Consider the following 23,188-nt stretch of genomic DNA (forward strand, 5'->3'; position numbering starts at 1 on the left):
CCCGGCCTTGACGGGCCTCCCGCGTCGCCCTTCCCCCGGCGCGGCGCGCTTCCCTCCGCAGCGGGACGTCGGCGGCGGCGGCTGAGGTGCCCCCCCCTCCCCTCGGCCCTCCTGGCCTGGCGGCGGCCCGGTGAGAAAACATGAGCCGCGATTTCAAACCCGGAGACCTAATCTTCGCCAAGATGAAAGGATACCCGCACTGGCCGGCCCGGGTAAGGCGTCCTGCCCCGGCGGGCCTCCGCCGCCTCCTCTCCGCCGGGGCCGGCGGGCGGGCGGGCAGACCCCGTGGGGGGAAGCGCGGGGGAATCGCCTCTGCCGTCGGCCTCCCCGTGTGGTACAAGGAGTGTACATGGCGGTTTTATCTCGAGCAGTGCTCTCTGGTGAACCTTAGAAAGGTTTTAGGTGAACTTCTGGGCGGAGTTTCGAGGTGAGAAAAAGCGCTTATGCGATCTCTTTAAAACGTTCTGTATGCCTCTCCGTTAAAGACATGGTTCTCTGCAGATGGAGCTGTGTTTTGAGGGTAAAATACCTAAAACGTTTGAATTATTGCACCATTTAACTCAATTTTGAGAAATGAGCACTATTTAATAGCGTAACAAGCTCTGGAACCCTGCAGAAAGAACCTAAAAAACAAAAAAATGCTGCTCTCGAGTAATTGTACCTTTTTCACATAAAAAAGAAATCTAAAGTTATGCAAGGGTTACTTTTTAATAGTGAGGTGAGCCAATCCTCTAGCCTTTCCCTAAATTGAGAGTATAATGTGATAGTTGTGTCCTCTTTTTTGTTCTCCCAGCTCAGTTGGAAAAGTGATGCCGAATTTTTATGAAAATGTAGACAGAAGACTCATTACCAGAGGTTTAACTAAATTTCCGTTAAGAATTTTCTAAAAACAAGTTCAATGACSTTCTAATTTTCATAACGTTTGACATTTTGAGCTTGGACAAGTCATCAGTCCAGTATAAAGATAAGTGTTTCTATAGTTTATGATGAAGGAGAGATGATATTTGGATCAGATTGAATTCTGCTTTTACTCGTGAGCCCATCTTAGGGTTCTTTTTGTTGTTGTAAATGGTAACATAAGCGCTGTTGTAATAGAGAAGGAGTTGTCATTTCCTATTGTTGCTAATACTGTCCTTGATTTGGTTGCATTTTTTAAGCATGTACTCCTTGAGACATGCTTTGTTTAACCTCTTGTTTTTCTGTAGCATCTTTTTTTCACACTTAACACTTTTAACATTTCATCTTTAGACTGTTTTTATCTGTTACTCAATTTTAATTACAGTTTTTCTTTCCCTAGGTGGATGAAGTTCCTGATGGAGCAGTAAAACCTCCTACAAATAAAATGCCTATTTTCTTTTTTGGCACCCATGAGACGTAAGTCTTTCACATTAGAGGGCATGCTTTTTCTTCCTTTTTTTCCTTTTTTTCTTTTCTTTTTTTTTTCTTAACCTCTCTCCCTTGCAGAACACTTCTACAGTAACGTAACGGCTTGCCTGAATGTAGTATATCTTAGAATTTAGAGCATTCAATAGCAGACCATCTCTTCCTAAACTGATCTTGTTTGAAAGCAAGACAGTCAGCTTTCTTTTAACATTTGATGTAAGCTATTCAGAGGAATAATAGATTATAACTGTATTGTGTACTCTTTGCTAATCAGAAGAAAAATCCTGCCTGAAGGTATGATGGGTAAGTTTCTTTCTTTTGTAATTTTAGTCTTCTGTATTCCCCAAATTCTCAAAAATATATTCTCAAAAATACATTGAGGTAAGCTGAAAATAATGAAATAAGCAAAATTTGAGAAATAGACCAAGTTCTTCATTGGCTTTTTTTCTTCCTGGGGGTTTTTGAAGGTGTCATCTTTGTTTCTTCTGAAGTTATGGAGGTGCAATTGATGCTCCAGGTCCTAGCTAGTTTTGTACCTACCATCCTGCAAAACCCTTATCCTTGTTGGATGCTAGCATGTTGCAATAAAATACAAAATCTACTTTAAAGGGACAATGTTTCTGTTGTAGATAACCTTTCTTCCACTCCTAAACATGCTTCCAAATATGCTGCTTTTTATGCTATTCTCTGTTTCATGAAAAATCGTCATACTACTTTTATGATACGACTCATTGTTCTAGGGTAGTTTGTGAAGACCTCAAATTCAGTGCACTTTTACTACCCGATTTTTTTTTTAACTTACAGTGTAGTTCTTGGTTCTTGCTTCTTTTCGTAATGAAATAGCAAATTGTAGATAGACAAGTCACAAAAACAGAAATTTTCTATACAGGTGCTCTGTTTCTTGAAGTTTCTAGAAAGGCCATTGAAATTTCTTTAATCTAGTACTTCCCACCTATCTGTAAAAGTAACTCATGGTAGAAGAAGATGCTTCTACTTTCAGCTTCTTTTGTAAGAAGTAACTTCTCTGTCAAATAGTAACCATGTACTTGGCACAGTTTACTAGGCATTTTTTAATTGTTCCTATCTTTCAGTGGAGCTGTTCAGTAGCTTGAGGTTTTTTTGTGTATGTAGTTTTGTGGGCAAAAAGGGGCTTCTAGAATTTGAAACAGGATTCAAACCCAGCAGGCTTGAATCTTTTTTTATGCTAATTTTAAGCAGTACATAGTAGGTTACTTTTCTTTTTTCCAGGGTGTTTTAGCAGTTAAAAAAACAATACTGTTTTGTTTCTTCCTTTGGTAATATATGTTATTCTGGATTGCACTACTTTGTTTTTGTTAGTTTCTGGAAAAAAAATTCAGGGACATGGGAAAATACAGAGAAAAAGAAATAATTCTTGATATAAAGCTTTAATTTCATAAAAGATTGGGAAGCATCATGACCAGTTTAAATATGACTTAGGTTCCTAAGTCATGCTTGATCGTGATTTTTTTTTTTTTTTGGCTAATTGTACATGGGTAAATTTGAAATGTCTGTTCCTCACTGTAATGCTCTTACAAAGCGAAGTTTTACTGAAATCTAGTTTCGGTGAGACTGTAGATTCAGGATTACTGTATTTTGGAGTCTTCAGGAGATTTTCTTTAGAATATAAGAGAAAGTTCTGTTTCTTGTTTTTCCTGTACGTTACAAACTAGGGGATGTTTCTGTGAGCCAGCTGTCTTGTAGTCTTTGTTCTTAAGTGTCTCATTTATGTTGTGATCCTTAGAGTGGTAGTAGGTGAAACTCCCATATTCCTTGATCTTGTGCTTTCTATGCATAGCTACATGTATAGGCAGATGGCTGTGTGTAACAACAGGAAGGAGCAGACCAAATGAAAAGAGGATGCTGTTTAATGGCAATTAATTTTGTTTAGCTTTGTAGCRGTGAGTGATAGAGTAGTGTAGTCTGTCTGAAATTAAGTAGAGGCAACCATTTTCCATACTTTTTAACAGGAGTTAAATTCAGTAAACTTGTTCTGCAGTGTACTTTTTGTAGTTAAAATTATACACTTGGGCAAAGTTAGTCACAGTGTAYGTTCAGGATTTTATTAATCTGCACATAAGCAGCCTATCTTTCTTAAAGTAAAGGTAATTCTGAAAATCAAGATTATGAGCTTAATAATGATAAAAAGCTCATTTGTGAGCTGGATGATATTTTCCAGATGTATGGAAGGTTTTTTAAAAAAGAGAGGAGCTGAAGAAGGAAAAGAAAACTCAAACTCTTGCTCCAGAATGATTCGTACCTGACTTATAGGAAGAAATATTAATTCATTCCTGCAAGTTACTATAAACTTGTAGTTTGACATTGTTSATTGTAGTTTGCTTTCATTGATTGCCATTACTGAACTTTCTGCAAGTTTTACCAAACCCAACTAAGTGTGTCATTGCTTGCTGTGCAGTATATAGATATACTTCTTGAAGTAGGCTTTGGGGATTTGATTGAAGTTAATTTTGTTCGTTTTCATGCTGTCTTAACGTAGGAGTAGTACCCTTTTCTGAAGATCAGTAATAAAGAAGATACAAGTATTTTAGTAAGTTTTGTTTGGATCTGTTGTACCAGTAATTAGCAAATTTTAGCTAGTCACAGGCAAGCAGAAGGTTACACTCCGAACTGTAGTCCTTAGACTATGCRTTACGGTCATGTCTCTCCTTTTCAAGTTTTCGTGATCCTTTTTCTTTTCCATGCATAGTAGAGTTAACTTTATCAACCTAAAAAGCTACATGACCTTTTCAGGTTAGCCAATTTCCGATGTTTTTTGAAGCCTGAACAGTGTGACGGTGTGGGCAGAGCCTTRCAAAGTACAAACCTTGGAAAAATGCTTCCCTTCAGCAGATAGCTGAATAGTGRTAGCTTTCTTTTTCTTTCTTTCTTTCCCCCCCCTTCCTTCCTTGCCTCTTCCTGTTTCTGTTTGTCTCCCTCCCCAGCCTTTTGGTCTGGTTAGATAGATGTTGYAGGTGCTAGGTCCCCATGCTGACTGAATCCTTTCTAACTATTTCTTGCAAGGAGGTGGGCGATTTGCAGCCTAATCTGTCACAGTGGCTTACTTAATATTTTGTGCACATAGGTAAGCTGTTTTACTGCTGSGATAGGAAATGCTTAAGCTTTCTAAATGATTTGTATCTTCCTTGCAGTCTCAAGTAGCTCTTTGTAAAGATGATGGAGAAAATACGAAAATAGAGCTTAGTGGTACCTATTTAACTTTTCCAGGAAGCACTACAGAAAGAAGTAGCTACAACTTTTCAAATAGTTGAGTCTAGCCTATACAAAATCAGACAGAACCAGGTATAGTCAGAGTGAAAATGAGAATGAACCACTGAAATGTCATCTTTTTCTGTTAATATCATTTGAATTACTTCTGTGAAATCCAAGTAGGAGTACAACAGAAACTAAATATGCCTTGATGTTTTTGAGCACACACTAGAATACTGGTCTTCAGTATTCTATCTTATTTTCAGAAGTCCACCTTAGAGAAAGTAATAATGTGGATACTGTGGCTTTGACACAGAGAGCTACAAGGCTAATAACTTTAGTTGTACAGCTGGCACTAGGGCTATTACTGTGTTGCGGGGGGGTGGCTGTTTTAGGGGAAGGCAGCTTCTGTGGATGAAAACAAAGATATAAAAACAGTCTCAAGTCCTCTGCTAAGAGAGTAAACAAAAATGAAATTTTTAATGTTTATTGTCAAGGATTTTGCAACTTAAATAAGGAAATCAAATGATCAAGGTCCTACCTTCACATACTGAAAAACTACAGGATAATACTGAATTATGTAGAATTCTTACAACCTGGGCATTGAGTGTATTCTGACATTGCTTTTTCATTTCAGATACGCTAAAGATTTTTGTTAATTTTGTCTTGTAAATATAGAGCTTCTGATTAAATAACTTTGAAAGAATTTTCTTTGTTGGCTTGAAGCCATATCGTCTGTTTTTAATTAMTTCCTTGCAATTCAAAATCCATTGTCAGAATTTAAGGATTCTTCTTCAAATTTTAGCCTTATTTTCCTAAGGAAGCAGCTACTGTTTCTGCCCATAAATGAGCTGCTTAGTTTTTAATTGTTCTGGTTCCCAGTAGTTGATTGCTTTATCAGCTGYGATCCTAATGGTACACACTGTTGGCAGTTTCTTGCGCAGACACTTAATATCCTAGGAAGGAGTAGAGCCTTGGGTGGTAGCAGCAGTGGAAGACTAGGCTGCTGAAGGCAGAAGTTTAGGAAAATTAAGATGCTTCTGTAGTAGAATCAATTGACTCAGTAATTAGTTTTGTATCTTACTAGCATTTGGTGCTTATCTTCCTATGAAAACACTAACCATTAAAACATATTTTGAGGTAACTTTTCTCTCTCCCTTTCTCTCTCCTGAAGGGCTTTTTTGGGACCAAAGGATATTTTTCCTTATTCTGAAAATAAAGATAAATATGGCAAACCAAATAAAAGAAAAGGTTTCAATGAAGGGTTATGGGAAATTGACAACAATCCCAAAGTGAAGTTCTCTCATCAGCAGGTGAGTTAACTGGAGTTTGCAAATCTTTGTCACTATATTGTTGCAGAAAAAAGCAATGAGGATTTCCCTACTATAGAGCAATGTATTGTTCTGTCATTCAATTCTAGGTTGGATTTATGTTGGAGGGCATTTTTTTTAACAATTGTTCTCATGTTTTTGTAACGTAGATGGTTCTTTGATACAATTGGAGATGTCAGTTTATTGTAGTAAGTTCAGGAAGAATTGCTGACTGTTTTGGAGTACAGGGCTAACATTATTAAAAAGTGAATGTGTTTTTTAAAATCCCATTCAATAATAATACATATCAAGTTATAAATGTCATAGATGCTGTACAAATATGTTTCAAAAGCAATGACTTTGTGGAACCTCAGTCACTATAATTCTATTCTCTAAGCCCAAGTGTTTTTCTCCACAAATACCTATGTAACATTTAATTCTGTGATTATGTTGTGTGCTGTATTTTTCTTCTAGTGTTTGGAAGCAATGCAGTGCTTCCCTCTTGCCCTCAAACTATAACTTAACATATTCAGTTCAGTTTTTGTCTGTCAGTGATTCCACATTTCTTGTCCTCTTGGTAAGTATTCCAGGCTTAAACTGGAGCTTTGTATCTAGCTATCCATAAGAAGCCCTAAATTTACTCTGAAGTCCAAGAAATTGTTCTGCTCATTTTGTCTTTGCCTACCTGCTGTGAACATCCTATASCGTGTTGTCTTTTTGTAATGCATAATGGAGCCTGATCACATRCTAGGCTCTCTAGACAACATTGCAGCAAAAATAACAAAAACTGCTCTAAATGTTATTTGTTGCTCTTGCCTGAAATTCCAGAGTGCTGTTTTTGCACCAGTTAATCCTCGCTTCGTTAAACATCTCAAGTTTCTATGTGCCYAGTTTAAAGGAGAACCCTGTATAGGGTTAGTGTTTCTGAAGYAGGATCAGCAGATAAGATATTTTATTCTGAAGGAATATCTTTTTCTGCTTATTTATATGAAAAGATGTTCAGCCCATTGTCAGTGCAGAAGGATTTTATTAATAAAGGGACAAGTTCCTCCTACTACTGAAAAATACAAGGACATACCTTTTCAATATTTTATTTGTGACAGGGTTTAGGAGAGATGCTGTATGGGTGGCTGAGGCAGTTGAGAACCATAACTGAGTTTTGTGTTACCAGTCATTCCAAACAGTTTGAAAATCTGGGTTTAAATAATCCATAGCAAAGAGACCTTCTAATATTTTGTCTCATAGCAAGGATCAGTGATTTCAATTAAACGGTGCTTTGAGTTGCTTTCATAGCAACTCAGACGTTCCTAAATAGCTTACATTTCCAAAGGGAAATACATAAAACATGCCATCAACAGATACATATTGTTTTTCTAGTCCATCAGCTTTTGTGGGGGGGACAGTGTTTTCCACCTCTTGAGTTCCATTCAAATACCTTCAGGTTCTTGGACAGCTCTTTCAGACATCTGTGAACACATTGGGTTCTGTCTAGAGCCATTRGGTTATTCTTTGTCATTAGTCTCCTTCTATTTCTTCATTTAAAACCAAAAAAAGCTGCTTCTTTCCACAAGTCATATTTAAAATTTTCCTCTTGTGAGTGAGCCTTAAGCTTATTGAAGGAAGGAATGTTACTTAGTAGTGATTGCTTAGCAGTTAGAGCAACTAGACTATGGGGCCCTGATGACTAATTCACTGTTTGTCAGTTTTATTGAATGAATGAAGTAAGACAGTAGACTTGCTTCTAAATCTTCACTCTAACTGCTGAAACCCTTTTGCTTTGCTTGTCCTCTTCTTGTATCCTGTGCTTTGCACTGTTAAAAGAAGGATTTACTTGCAGCAAATCAAGCCTTTAGGAGTTAGCCAGCTGTTCTTCTTGCTTGTGGGCAGTTCTTCTTGGTGCTGAAGGAGAACATCTCCAAATAGCTAACTAAACTTGACATTTTGTAAAATGGATCAGGTTATAAAACAGACAAGTTAAGACTTAGGTCCTATTGGCAGTTTTTATTTCATATCAACTATTTCAGGGATACTATACTCTGATAAACTTTGGTAGTTTTCAAGTCAGTTGTGTGATCTTCCGTGTTTTTTTCACGGAGCACTATTTTTAGGGCTTAATTCTCAGCCTGGAATATTACATAACTTCAAAAACCACAGATAGGATGAAGGCAGGTGCTGCTTTATCTAAGGCAGGGGAAGGACTGAGATTTGTTTTACTGCATTTTTACTTGTTTTCAGCTTATGTGCTGAAATAAGTTTATTTCTGTACATGTTTTGCAGGATAATACACAGTTCACAATGATAAAACTGTAGAATTACCTGCATGTTCTGTAGTTCCCTTGGTGTTGTAACTGTCTTTGTGAGGATGTACTTAAGYGTCTTACTCTCTAAGCTGGAGAAATGAGTACAGATTCCTCCTTCCAGCAGTAAGGAAAATAATGCACATTTGCCTGAAATGAAATAATTTCTGCTTCTGTTGTAATTAATGCTAGKTTTTTTTTGAGGGATAGAGGCTTCTAGATACTTTAGTTGGGAAAGGAAAGATTTTTAAGAGTGTTTTTATATAGTGTTGCAGTTATATGGGAGTTCATGTGGAAGTTTATGCCCATTTTAAGGGTAGCAGAATGGTTGAAATTGGCAAAGACAAGTTGGGACCTCAAAAGCTGAAGAGGGGTGTAAAAGAAGGTCAACATAAGCAGTGAGTGATCTTGAAAGTGAAGATACTGGTGTAAAGAGAATATATTGGTGGTACCATACAAATACTTGGTGATGAAGAATGAAGACTCAGAGGGAAGGTAACATAATTAAACTAATAAATTGAGAAAAACATTTTTTCCAGTAATGCTAAAGTTGGACAACATATTACAGCCAAACAGTATGTTGCAGGAGTTGTTAAATAAGGTTTGGGGAGACTGACAAGCTTCTTGTTGTACTGGTGGACACAAATGGATGTATCTTAAGATGCTGCTTGATCTTTATATTTGATCTACATGCAAATTTTTCAAATAAAATTTCCAAAGTTACATGAAGCATAATTACAGTACAGTAGGAAGACAATATAGGTGTTAGAGCTTACAAACTAAGGATGAGTAGAGAACTTAGTGTTTGGGCACAGAGAACAAGGTTAAAGTAGGAAAATTATATTGAGATACTGGCAAAATTGAATTTTTAGGTGGACTCAGTATTACAGGGACAAATTTGTCRGTCATCCATGAAAAGAGATTAACTTGTTCATAACTTTTCTTTTTTTAAAAAAGTTTTTTTTTTCCCTGTCTCTTTACTGGGTGTATTTTGTCTTGATAAATCATGAGAGCTGCATTTTGTTTGAGTGACAGAACTATCTGGAATGTTTTGAAAGCAGTATTTATTATTTGCAGATATTGCTTATAACTGTTAGTAAAGGGAGTAGAGGGTAGAAGAAAGCTTGTGGCTTAGGTTAAAGAGTCAAGGGAGTTCTTCCTGCTTTGTTCAACAGAGCTAATGTTTACAAGTGAAAATTCTGTCTACAAAGTAATGGAATTAAAAATAGTATTTTTTCCTTTCCCTCCTCTATTTCCATGTCTTTGACTTTAATTCTTTATTATGTTATTCTGCTCATGTTTTGAGGAACAGGTAGTTGCTCTCCTTATTCAGTTAGGACTGATAGCTAATTTAAAAATGCACTTCTTGGCAAGGAGGGAGCTCAGACTTGCCTTTTTTTTTTTTTTTTTTTTAATCCAGTGTGGTGAGGGTGTTTTTGGTTTGCCCTCCCCCAGTCCTTTTTTTTCCTTCTACAATGCCTGGAAAGTTCTGAGCAGTGGATTTGGTTTTTAGTTTCTTACATTTTTTTTGGTGAACAATTGTTAATTGGCTTTATTACTCTTGTAGGTGCGTAAACAAAAAACACACGTGAAGTTTGCCTTATGTTCACTGCATTAAAGACAGTACCTTATGCTGAAATTGATTTCTAGTGTGACTTTATCTCTTGGGTTGGGCAAGGAGCCTCACAAACTGTATGTGACCCATAGCTCAAATGTATTTACTTATTTTTGATTTATACTTCAGGTAAATGTTATCTTGCAGTATTTGTAGTGTGAAAATAAATTACTGTTATTGCATGAGAGCTTGAAAGTTAATTAATGAAAATACAATTTAAAACAAAAGATATCAATTAATAAAATAGGATTTTTTTTTAATATTGCAGTTCTAGTAAAGGATTTCTTAGGAAGGCTTTTTTCTTCAGTAACTTACAGATGACAAAACATCTCTCTATCATTACTCTGTAGTTCAGAAAGGGATTTAGATCTCAACTGTGATGTTTTTATATTGAAGTCTCATCCAGCTGTTAACAGTCCTATCAAAGAAACTGTTCAAGAAACTAGTCCAGAGCCTGCTGAGGGGACTGAAGAAAAAGCAGGAATTAAAAGAAGAAAACCTACCATCCCTAAAGTAAGTAACTAAATTCATGTTTTGTTTTATCAGATTTTTTTWAAAGCAAAAATTGTATTGACAATCCTTATTTAAATGTTTTAAAGTGATGGTGTTTTGTTATTGTATTCTTTGCTTGTTTTCAGTCATATACACTGTAATTTTGTCCTCCGTTTCTCTTAAAGGTGATATAGATACTTCTGAAAATGAATTTCTTTACAGATACATCTTTCTAAATCAGTATACACTTGAACAAAATTCATACAGTATTTCTTGACTAGATGAAAGTAGAAATGATTTCCAAGGTTTACAGTTAAGACTTCGTTTCTCTTTCTGAATGCTGTTTAACGGCCTACACAGGTGGCTCTCTTTAATTGTTAACACCTTTTGGCTTAAGAGCCTAACAGTGCATTAGGTTCTGTCTAGGCTGAAAGAGCACTTTGGTGTATTTGACTAAGCAGATTTCATGAGTCGGTTGGAATTACTGCACAGTCTGTACTATGAATGCACATAAAAGATTTCACTGTTGTTTCAATCAAACTCCAGATCAGGAAAGTGTTTTGTCAGTAATTGGTATATAATAATTCATTTAGACAAAGTTTTCCTTTTTTGCTGCATAAATATGTGTGTTTTAAGATACTTCTGAAACAAGATTCTGTTCTTAATATATTATAGTCACACTAAGAAAATATATTTCTGTCTGAAATGTCTTTGTGTTTGCTGCTGCTGTATTTAGTTCCTACTATGAGAAGGGAACCTTCCAGCTTATGCACTTGATGATACTATAGAGTGTGGAAAATATCTTTGTACTTTCTACATCCTTGAAAGTTTATTTTTGTCCTGTTTTTTTTTTCCATATGATATGCAAAAGATTGGGATTTCTTTTCAGATTTATTAAGGAGAAGAATCCTAAAATCACAAAGCTTTTGATACAGATGGTATTAATTCCTTTCTAGCGTCTCAGTTATTTCTAACTCACTTCTGGAAATAACTACCTTACAGGATGTTAGTGTCCTTAATTTAAGTGGTAATCTCTCATTCCCTTTGTTTTGATAATAATGTCGTTACAACATTCTTTTAAACTGATCATTGTACTCTCTAGTTGCCCAGGGTTTTAGCATACCAGTGATTCCTTTCTCTTAATTATAATCTGTAAAGAAAAAAAAAGTGCTACATATCTTCAAATAATTATGAATATTGCATGATAGCCTTCTGCCTGAATTGCTTGTTCAGTAACTGTACTTTGAAAAGRGAATTTTGTAGAAGGTGCTTGCAAGAGGGACAAGGCTGTAGTATTGAAAGCTGGAAGGATGCACTGAGTAGCTAAAAAGCATGCACATATATTGGCTGCAAGGCTGTGGTGATTATCTCCAAATGAACTATTATAGTTCATTTTTAAACTATATTATAGTTCATAAAGCTTGATATATGTTCATATGGCTTGATTCTCAAATTGAAATGCTCTCAAACATGAAAAAAGGCACAGTAATTAGTCGCTATTAATTGGTATCATGTAATCCTAGCTCACAAATGATTAAACATCTTGTTTGTGGTCTATCTACTGCATGAGGTCCATGTTCAGTAGAGTGATGTTCTTTGATAAATACGCTCCATGACTCTTACCCGTATGTATGTGAGGACAAACAGTAGTCCAAATGAATCTTGAATGTTAATATGAATATTTTAGAAGTACTGATGAAATAGTGATATGGTGTTAAAAAGAAAAAGCATAGTTACATTACCATGAATACAAATTRGAATTGAAATTTCATCATGACATGTTGTTGTGTTTTGACCTATTCTGACTGCCAGCTGCAATTATGTATATTGGAATGAAGGTGTCCTGACTTAGGCTTTTAATGTGTTCTTGAAAAAGCTGTGTAAATCTGGACTTAAATTGTTTGAGCAAAGCAGACTAGTAGCAGGAGGCAACAGGCTGATGATTATTAGTTTGTTCTCTTTCCACTTTTATTCCCTAAAAAGTTTTTTTTTTCTTCTTACACTTTTTTTTTTTAGTTACTCTGTGTTGATTTTTCAATTTGCAGTTTCCTCCTAAAGAGGATAACAACTTACCTATGGAAGCTGAAACAGAAGAAAAAGAGTTAGATTCAACAAAAGAAGATGATGTGCCTTCAGAAAAAACAAGTAGTGAAGTATGTGAAAGCTTATCTTCTTTCACATAAAGAAAAACATTTTAATGCTATGTCAGTTGAATTAAAATTTTAATCTCTGAATACTGAGAAACTGCAGTTACTACTAGGGTGACTGTTTCAGGAGCAGTTTAAAATGAAAGCTCTCATATGCATTGTTACATTTATACATCTCATTGAAGTTAACAGGAGTTAAAGCTTTCATTAGAAAGGAAAATTTAGTCTGGATTCTCTGTAAGTTAAGTTAAAACAGGTGAGGCAAAGTGTTTTTTTATTACTTATTCTGTACAGCAAATGTATTTTTTCAAAGGATTTAAAAAAATTCAAATTCACTAAAAAATGACTACATACCTTTTAAAAGAAGCAGTATTATTTCTTAACTGGTAGTCAAATGTCTCTCTAAAAATGATGATATTTAGTAGAAAGTGTCTTCATGAATGTTAGGAAATTTTTGCCTAAAATATATTCTAGAAGCATCAGTTATGTGATTGCCCAGAATAAAGTAGTTGTTTAAAATATATCTTTGGTACTCTAAGATTTTTAGCAGCTTTTTTGTTGTTATTTTTTTATCTTCACAGGATGTGATGAAAACAAATGAYACATCTCTTCCTAAAGTTGCTAGAAGAGGAAGAAAAAGAAAGGTAACAATGTGCTTAATTACTTTATTAATAACTCCTTTGCCCTAAATCCAGCACTTAAAATAATCTTACTTTTCATGAGGTTGCACTTTTGTGACCTCTTCAACCTGCTATAAATCTATATAATACATAATTTTTTAAAATGAAAGAAGAGGTCCCAATTGCTTACTCAGTTTGTTCCAACATTAATATTCTTGTGGTCACACATGGCACATCAGGGCACTGATCCAACTGAAAACTAGACTGAAGTGGGGCAAAGTATAATTTTAATTTGGAACCATTTCCTACTTTAACTTGTACGTTACTGCTGATGGCAGGCATGAATGACAAAGTGTAACCATAACCGTAGTGCATTGTGCTGTAGATCAGAGTATGCTGAATATTACTTGTTTCAGGAAAATGAAATGCACAGTAATTGTTTCTTTCTCTTTTTTTAAACAAAAAATGACCCAAATTGTTAGAAACTTTTAAAAGCTATAGCTTAAAGAATCTTATGAAAAATAATCAAATCTCTATAAAAATAAACCTAAAATTAAGAGAAAAAAGTCCAGTCTGTGTCAGTGAGGCATTGAAAGAATTTGTGTGAGTGTGCATGTGTGTGACTTCAGCTTATAAATGAGACAAGAACCTCTCAGACACTCCAGAAAAGAGCTCTTTTTATTTTTCTACAGCACTCAAGTGTTCTGATTCTTAGCATTAGAAGGGCATTCAGAAGGTTTCTTATGTTGTGTGTAGTAGTTGACAGTGTGTTTGAGTGTTTGAAGTTTACTTTGTCCAGTTAGTGCAATCTGGCAGATTCTGACTTTTTTTAGAATTAATATAGCAATTTTTCATTGTGGATGGCTGGGTATAAAGCTAGAAGCTGGTTTTTTTTGTTTGTTTGTTTGTTTTTTTTGTTTTGGTTTTTTGTTTTTTTTTCCTGAATGGCTCCATCTACTGGTATGATACAGTGAAGCTATAGGGAAATAATAGCATCTGAAAGAAGAATCTTTGTATATAGGAGAAGTGAATTTACATACGTAAAAATGTTTTTTGGCATGCTATTAGGGTGATGTTAAAAATGGTTATAAACCATTGTTCTGCTTTGTAGCATGATAGTCTATTGTTCTGAAGTTGAATRTGCTGGTTAAAAATGTTACAAAAATATTACTGTATGAGTTGATATGAAAGGGTGAAGTGAGTGAGATTTAAGTACAATGTTATTAAATCTGGAAATTATTTGGAAAAATACTATGATAATACTTTTCGATAGCAGTTTTAACTGCTATTTCAGGAAGCAATTGAGAAATAAGTGCTCTGTGTTTTTCACCTGTGAAATGCGTTCTTTAAATTAGGCTGAGAAACAAGCTGAAGCTGAGGAAGCAGCAGCAGTGGCAACAGCAGCAGCAGTGGCGGCAGCAGCAGGTGCTGTAGCAGTGGCTCCAAAAGTAAGCCCCAAAAGAGGAAGGCCAGCAGGTAACTTTGCAAGTATAAATTGATACATTTTTTTCACCATGAAGATACCTTACTTACCCTAAATTACTACAGAATATTTTGTAACACTACTAGTAATTTTGTGATAATTGCTTGTATGATAAAACATCTGGCATCTTAAACTGAGGAATCTAAGATTTAAAGCCATTTAAGCTCAGCTGTCTGAGTAAGATACATTGTATTTGTGTATACCTCACCTTTAGAAGAACCTTTGTAGAATGCCTCTAATTACAGAGTATGCAATAAGAGTCTTTTTGCACTGTTGCTCCATTAGAGTTTATACCCAACAATGGGCTAGGAAATAAATAGTTAAATTATGTTTGAATATATATAAAATATAAGAAAATGAGCTGAGGAAGACTGTTCCTGTAGGTGGAGCTCAGAGAACAAGAAAAACAAGAAAAGAGTTTGAGAGGCTTATTTAAACCTTTTTTWAAAAAAACAGTATGTGGATTGGACAAATGAGAAGAGAATGCRACTATCTTTTAAAACAATGTAATTTGAACCATTTACTAATCTGCAGTGTTACTYTGCAAGTAGCAGTGATCTGATTTATTGGCATTTTTGTGGTAAGCTTGTGGATATGTTTGAATTGGTCATTAACTATTGCAGGGGAAGACGGTTGTTTTAGCAGTTAAGTGCACTGTATAAATATCTAGTCTGGGAAACAAATAATTTATACTTTACTTTTTCACAGTGTCAACAGATACAGAGTATAATAACTTACAGAAAGGGCAACCATAGTTACATTTACTTAATTACATTTGTCTTGGAAGCTGCAAGGAAATTGATACTGGTTTAGTTCTCCACACAATTTCGCTACACTTACTGATTGTATATTTTTTATATTTTATATGTCTTATAGCATAATCAAGATTCATTTAACTACCGGCTATAAGACCAAGAAGGGATGAGAAGAAATGCTTYCTCCCTCTGTATAAAACATGTTTTTGGAAGATGGAGCATTATCTAGTGCTGCCATGATGGATACATCTCTTGCTTAGTAGTGCTATATACTAACACTAACAGGAATTCAGACACTGTATTATGTTTCCTAACCAAATATTCACTCTGGTATCAGACAAGCACTTTCTTGAATTTTGAATCTGTAAAAGTAGTGTAGTTGATATTCTTATTTTACAGAATCGAAAGGTATAAATATCAAGAAGACAGATACAGTATTTATCTTGCTTTAATACTGATGAAGCTTAAAAAAATGCAGAGTTTTGTTGTATACCATACTGTGGCAGCATACACTTCTCTGAAGAAGAGTGGTGGAAGCCCCACAATATTTCTAAAAATACTGGCAGTAAACAAGCTGAATATTAATATGCACAATAAATTATTTTTTTTCCATTTGTTTCTGGTTCTCCAATTTCAAACTTGTTTTTATTGGCTATGCAGCACTCGAAATGATACTGAATGCACAGAGATGCAGGAAAAAAACACAGGAATAAGTAGTTTAAGCATGTGGCTTAACAGCTACTAAAGTATGGAATAACAGTGTAATTTTTCAAACTTTGATACACAGTTGTAACGCTTGAAGTTTTTTTACAGTAACACAGTTAGAGTAGCTACTGAAATTCAAGTATTGCTTTTTTATCTTCTGAGTAAGAATCAGTACTCATGGACAAGGAACAAATGGTGGCTTTAGACTAACCTCTTATTTCTATATAAATACTAGCTTCTGAAGTAAAGATTCCAAAACCAAGAGGGAGACCCAAATTGGTGAAACCATCTTGTGCTTCAGAGGGCGACCTGTGAGTTGTTGGCTTTTTGGTCTGTTTGTTTTTGATGTAAAATTTCTTTATTGTAAACCAAATAATTGCTTTTGCAAGCTTRCATGATAAGTCCTGATTTGTTGACATGTATTTGCCTTGTAGTATTCAATATGAGTTACTGTTTGCTTTAATATTTTTATTTATAGCTCCAGCAACTAATGGATAGTAGATAGTGTCAAGTTAGTACAGTTTTGGAACAAGAGATGGAAGATCTTAACCCTTCTAATTTTTAAAATATGTGTGAAAGTCCTTAGGTATCTCTAGTGCTATGTTATTTGTATAAAAGCGAGGTGTCTGTGAAGTCAGTATTTGTAAAGAGGAAAGAAAAGATCATGGTAAACTAAACTATTAAGTTGTCTTGAATCCTTGTTTTAAAAGTCTCTTCCAAGTGAATTCCAGCTCTTTTACTGATCTGCTACCTAAATTTCGTTTTTATGCTATTTACTTCTCATGACAAGTTCTTATTGTTTGTAGTAACGGAAGCAGAGCATTGGCATTTTCTATAGGCTAGCAAATGTGCAGTTTCACTATATATAAATCTTAAATACACTTCATAAACCTASTTTATGGTCCTCACATTGCTGAATAGTTCTTGGTCATACAGACAATTAGCATGTGAAGAACAACTGAACATTAACTTCCTATGGGGGCTTTGATTTTATGCGTATCTCTGAATGTTTGTTTCATTGGAACCTCCATACTGTAATTAATGTAGTTCTCTTTTCATAGAATCAGTAAGGTTGGAAGGGACCTCTGGAGATCATTTAGTCCAACATCCCTGCTCAACCAGGGTCACCGAGAGCATGTTAGACAGGGTCACATCCAGGCGGGCCTTGAAGATCTCTAGAGAAAGAGATTCCACAACCTCTCTGGGCAACCTGTGCCARTGCTCCGTCACTCTCACAGGGAAGAAATTCCCCCTCACGGTCAGGCAGAACTTCCKGTGSTTCAATTTCTGCCCRTTGCCTCTTGTCCTGTCACAYGGGACAACTGAAMAGAGTTTGTCCCTGTCCCCTTGACACCCTCCCTTCAGGTACTTGCACACATTGACAAGATCCCCCCTCAGGCTTCTCTTCCCGAGGCTGAACAGGCCCAGCTCTCGCAGCCGTTCCTCAYAGGGCAGGTGCTCCAGCCCTCTGGTCACCCTCGTAGCCCCACAGTGGACTCTCTCCAGTAGCTCCATGTCTCTGTTGCACTGGGGAGCCCASAACTGGACACAGTGCTCAAGGTGAGGCCTCTCCAGGGCTGAGTAGAGGGGCAGGATCATCTCCCTCGACCTGCTGGTGACACTGTTCCTAATGCACCCCAGGAGACCATTGGCTTTCTTGACCAAAAAGGCACATTGCTGGCTCGTGGTCAACTTGTCATCCAGCAGCACTCCCAGGTCCTTCTCTGCAGAGCTGCTTTCCAGAAGATCAGTCCCCAACCTGTACTGGTGCCTAGGGTTATTTTTCGCTAGGTGCAGGACTCTGCAGTTGTCTTTGTTGAACCTCAGGAGGTTCCTCTCCACCCAACTCTCCAGCCTGTCCAGGTCTCTCTGAATGGCAGCAGGCTATAGTTTTAGAAAAAGACTATTTTTTTGAAAAGTCTATAGATTAAAAAACTAAGGGTTAACTAACTTTGTAACTTACTATTCTATGGCTTTTTAAAAAGTCCTGATTTAAAAGAATGTGATCATTGATAAATACTGCTTATGCTTTAGTGTTAATGAGGAGGAAAAAGTGAAGAAAAAAGGACCAGAAGAAAAGCCCAAGAAGCAAGGGAAAAARGATGAGGAGAATCAGAAGGAAGAAGAAAAACCAAAGAAGGAATTTGACAAAAAAGAAGGAAAGAAAGAGGCTGAAGCAAAAAGGAAAAATGCTGGGAAAGTTGGTTCTGTGTCAGCTTCTGATTCAGAAGATGATGGAGAAGACCAAGAAGGTGACAAGGTATATTTTGCTTTACTGATCGATATTTTCTTTTACTGATCAATTAGAGGAAGGTAGTTCACTGAAGATATTTCTTGAATCTAATGCMAGGTCTTCAATTCTGTGTAGTACAGCCTGGAGTGCTGTGGATGGCTAGTACAGATGTGTAGAGTAAAAAATTGCAGAACTCATGTCTGTCAAATAGTTCTCGCTGTAACTTTTTTTTGGTATTTTCCAAGATAAACATCTCTTCTAAGACACTTTTTTTGTAAGATAGATTTAAATGCAAGAGTCATTTATTTTGTCAGAAAGCTTTTTTACACATACACTTCTTTGAATGCATAGACCTTTTTTCTTTTTCCTCCCGTGAATGCTGCATAGAGTTGTCCCTAGCCAATCATTTTGATTTTCTTGATTTTTGTGGTGTTTCAGTTGTTTAGGGTGTTTTTTTTATTCGTGGGAGAAGGAAAAAGAAAGAAAGTACTAATATCATTCAGAATTTATCAGTGTATATAGAGGTCTTGTATTTAGTTGCAGGGAAAGCCAACTCCCTTGAGGTTGTTCCATGGACCAGAGTTGCTACAAAGACATTTAGAACAGACAGATTTACCTGCTTATGTAGACAATGATTTAATAGCCTTGTTTTTCAGTAGTCTAAAAAGTCCTTCTCTCTTTGCTCTTCAATCCTGAAATCCTACATAAAAACAGAAGAAAAAAGGAGGGAGAAGCTTTCAGGCAGCTCACAGAAGAAACATTATAAGAGGCCAACATGAGAGGGAAGTAGCGGAAAGAAAACGTAAGCAAGAGGAACAGATGGAATCTGAGCCGTGAGTATGTTTTAATATGTGATGTCTGCAATGTACAAGAATACTTTGAAACTAAAAGAAGGAAACAAAATCTGAAAAAAATTCTGTCTAGTTTGCACTGTGTTCTGTTGTTCTCTCCCCCCACCCTTTTTGGTCTAGCACTATTTACTTGCTTTTAAGTGGAGAGTAAAAAGCTCCTCTTAATCAATATGTACTGTTATGGGAGGATGTGAAGAATTAAACCTAGAAATTAAGCAATGTCCGTCTTTCAGTGACTTAGAATTTCTAGTACTAAAACAGCTGGTGGGTTCTCTTTAGRAGCATCGTTTTTTCAGCACAGCCATGTATTTTACCTTAAGTCTGGAATACATTAGAGAGACTGGTTGAATCTATTAGTCCATAGCTATGGATTTTTGATCAGATTGTGGAATGCCTAGGGTTCCCTGGAAAACATTTCCTTCTCTGTCTGGCAGCTGGACCACACACCGTCAGACAGAACAAGGAAAAAATTAAGACTTATGCTACTCTGGCTCTGCAAGGCCAGTTGAGTGATATCAAGAGCAGTCTGCATTCAGAAGATAATTTATCACAAATGAATCAAGCATGAGCATGGAAAGAAGATCCTTCCAGAAACTTGGGGGGTGGGACGGTAGGAAGAAATCTGACCCATTCTCAAGAGCTATTCTGCAAATGGGTGAAGAAGCTGCCACCGCGCGAGAGCATGATGTTCCCATCTCCACAGTTGGTGGGAGGGCAGAAGAAAGGGAGAACAAGGTAAAAGTCCTGAGAAACAGGACGAGGATAATGGTTCCCTTTACTTGTAACAACAAAATTCTAACTTCTTCCCATATATTAACAAAAATCTAGTTTGTTTGGGGCTTTTTATCCTCTAGCCTTTCTCCTTATCTCCTGTCATTCATTCCTTCCCTGGAAACCTACTATACTTCCCTTTTTTGCCTGTAGCAAATCTAAGCATTTCCAGCTAAAGGAAATGCTGAAGACTAAATTGTCCTTAATCTTTTCACTGCTTTTAATGTATCATTATTTAAATCTGACATATGGTGATGGATTTCTGCAGTAAACTGTCATATATTGATTTGATTATACTAGTTAAATCTTTCACTTTTAAATGGTTTTCGTATTTCATGCATTGGAGAGCAGGTAGCTTTGTTTCAGTAAAATAAAAGCAGCTGCTTATCTTAGTGATGGAACAGCTTCAATTATAGCTGATGACTAAAATTAAGCACAAAATTTAATACTAATTAAAAGAGAAAAGACTTCTTTTCCTTTTGTGCTGTCTGCCTTCAAGTTCCTGAATTAATGTACTGAATATAGACTGATTTTTTTTCTTAGTTACTTTTTTCATCATTTAATCTCCATTTCTAGTCTTTGTGACTACTTCATTAGCATTAATATTTATTTATACAAGCCTAATGATGCTTTATGCAGAAGCCATGGAAGTCTCACTTTTTTGCATGAGTCTGTGCAGTTGCCAACTGAAGTAAAATCTTAGGTATTGGAAAATATTTGATTCTATAATTGGATGGAAAATGRAAGGAACATGGAAGATGTCAGACATGCAGGACTGAATCTTTTCTGGATGCATATTTTTATGATGAGAAGAAAATCAGTTACAATATATTTAATCACAACATGCTGAAATATACAAATTACAAAGCGAGGCTTTGAAACTGCCCAGTAGATCAAGACTGAGGAGCTGCTAAACAGGCGTTCATGATCTTTTCTGAGTAAAGAGTTAAAAAGCTTCTTTGAAAGGCTTTTATAATGTCTATGTTCCTCCTATAATTAAGATGGAAGCAAGCCTTGTATTTTCCTGAATCCTGGTTTTATTTTAGTGAGGTAATTAGAGAAACAGCCAGAAGAGTTTATTGAATATGTACTAAACCTTTTTCCTTTATTATTTGCTTCATGAATATTTAAATTATCCTTGATATCTTAGTCAGTTGTAGAATGCTTAACTGTTGATTACATGAGAAAATACAAGTCACATAGAACTGATTCAAGAAAGATCAATCTTTTTCTGTAATTACCTGTGTAAATTTAAATGATAGTTTTAAATTTATTTAAAATATTTTGAATAGAATGACAAAGAGATCTGTTTCATACAATGTAGTTTTACAAACTTTACATGCAACCAAAACAAATAATACAATTTACAGATATGCCTTGTTTTTTAAATACTATAATTTGCTGCTTGTAGGAAAAACTATCTGTCAGGATGGAGGATTTATCATCTGCAGTATCTTAGATGAATAAATAAATTGCACTAAATTTCACTAATTTATTCCAGTCTTTGAAAACCAGAGTTTGGCTTTACTTTTACTAAACGTGCTAATGTTTGGCTGAGGAGACAGTACCTAAAACATTGTGTCTCTTTAAAAAAAAAAAAAAAAAAAAAAAAAAAAAAAAAAAAAAAAAAAAAAAAAAAAAAAAAAAAAAAAGACTGAGGAACAGGCTTTAAAAGACAACATTGTAAAACACTTTAACATTTTTGATAGGCAGAGTAAAGAAGAAGGCAAGAAACCAGAAGTTAAGAAGATGGAGAAGAAGAGAGGTTAGTTTATAGAAGCTAAACAGATATTTTTGGTCATCTTAAATTTTGAACAGAAATATCTATTTAGATAAGACAACTTACTGTTAAGGGTGGGGGTTGAGATCTCAAGTCCCATATGTTTGATCCCTGACTGCTTCCTTCAGGTCTCTAAAACTGCACCTTCTTGTTCAATGTTATTTCTTCAGTGTGTTAGAACAGGTCTTCACAAGTCCCATTTTATTGTCATTCGAGCTTTTAAGCCTTTCCAGATGATCACTTCTGTTGGTGAACAAGAAGCAAAAGTTCTGATTCTTTGAACTGAATCGCTTTAGTTCTTCATTCTCACTTTTTCCTTTCTGTTGTCTCATAGCAGAATAATCTGAAGGGCTTCTTCTAAGTATTTAGAAATTACCTTTTCCTAAACAAGAAGCTTAGATGCAGGATGGTTACTGTGGTCTTGTCCTCTAGCTCAGATTTGCAACCTGATCTTCATAAGAATAAGTCTTTTGCCTTTCTAATACTCCCTACTTAACTATCTTTTTTCTTTAAGAGCAGTCCAAACTACCACTAGCTGTGAACTGTTACATAGTGAAGATCCAGTGGCATAGACTCCAACAAGTTTTACTGTTGGCATAGGAAGCAGTTCTGTTTGAAAGCATCCAAGACAGATTAGACTTATATTWAAAAAAAACAGTTTKCCTGTGTTGTTCAGGATCCTAGTCACTTGCATATGGCAAAAATCAACACAGGAATTCAGCACAACTGAATTACAGGTGTCATCTTCATTTGTCTCTCACAAGTGTTAGATCATGTCTTGCAAAGCATTTTATTGGATGGAGTTGGACAGTGACTTAAATGATTTTGTCCAGCTTACTGAAAAAAGAAAAGTGTCAATATCCAGAAACCCTTTGATCAAAGGCTTTTCAGCTTAACTCTTAGTATTTAGTAAAACTTCTTTAACCTGTTTGACAAATAAAGGGTGACAGCTGGATATTGTAATAGAAAAGATTTTTCAACTTCTAGCGCCTAAAGAGAAGATTATATAGATTGCTACTAGTGTCCATTTAAAAATTCTGATTGTAAGCCCTACGCTGTATTTATCGGTGTACCTGTTGTGGTTATCTGATGTGGTTTGCCTGTCCATATTTTTTTTTCATTCTCTGTCAAGTTAAGATTTGTAGAACGAGCTCTGCAAAAACAAATGTGATATGATTAACAAATATTCATGCATACTATTTTTAATCTTAGAAACATCAATGGATTCTCGGCTTCAGAGGATACACGCAGAAATTAAAAACTCCCTGAAAATTGATAATCTTGTAAGTATTTTTTTAACTGATGTATATATTCAATTCTGGCAGGAAGCAATGCTGGCATGAATGTTTCTCTTAACATTGAGAAGCAAAAGAATTTCTTCAGCTTGAAAGATAATTATACTGCTCAAATGAGGGTACTGTAAATACTAAAAGATAGATTGTTGAAATTTGTTTTTGTTTAAAAATACTTCATAATAAGTTACTTACCAGAAACATGTATAGTCTCCTGTGAATTCTCCTA

General features: G+C 35.6%; 1 protein-coding gene and 1 long non-coding RNA gene across 2 annotated transcripts in view; one reads left to right on the top strand and one right to left on the bottom strand.

Annotated features, from left to right (window-relative positions):
- Positions 1-15: 15 nt before the first annotated feature.
- The window catches only part of PSIP1 (PC4 and SRSF1 interacting protein 1), a 32,335-nt gene continuing 9,162 nt past the window's right edge, over positions 16-23,188 (top strand). Inside the window, exons 1-12 of the mRNA XM_085326238.1 lie at positions 16-212; positions 1,298-1,374; positions 5,783-5,921; positions 10,227-10,343; positions 12,368-12,475; positions 13,051-13,113; positions 14,445-14,565; positions 16,268-16,343; positions 18,067-18,292; positions 18,980-19,098; positions 21,597-21,652; positions 22,880-22,950. Of these exons, the coding sequence (XP_085182364.1) occupies positions 141-212; positions 1,298-1,374; positions 5,783-5,921; positions 10,227-10,343; positions 12,368-12,475; positions 13,051-13,113; positions 14,445-14,565; positions 16,268-16,343; positions 18,067-18,292; positions 18,980-19,098; positions 21,597-21,652; positions 22,880-22,950 (1,245 nt within the window). The 5' untranslated portion in view covers positions 16-140. The remainder of the gene's footprint in view (positions 213-1,297; positions 1,375-5,782; positions 5,922-10,226; positions 10,344-12,367; positions 12,476-13,050; positions 13,114-14,444; positions 14,566-16,267; positions 16,344-18,066; positions 18,293-18,979; positions 19,099-21,596; positions 21,653-22,879; positions 22,951-23,188) is intronic.
- LOC146600064 (uncharacterized) lies at positions 18,589-22,945 on the bottom strand. Its single transcript, XR_014898376.1, has 3 exons — positions 22,741-22,945; positions 21,734-21,910; positions 18,589-18,965 (listed from the first exon to the last, which is right to left on the bottom strand). It is a non-coding gene; the product is annotated as an uncharacterized LOC146600064 (long non-coding RNA).

Source organism: Rhea americana, unplaced genomic scaffold, assembly GCF_003343005.1.
Source record: "Rhea americana isolate MKP2758 unplaced genomic scaffold, rheAme1 scaffold_129, whole genome shotgun sequence".
NCBI classification, from domain to species: Eukaryota; Metazoa; Chordata; class Aves; order Rheiformes; family Rheidae; genus Rhea; species Rhea americana.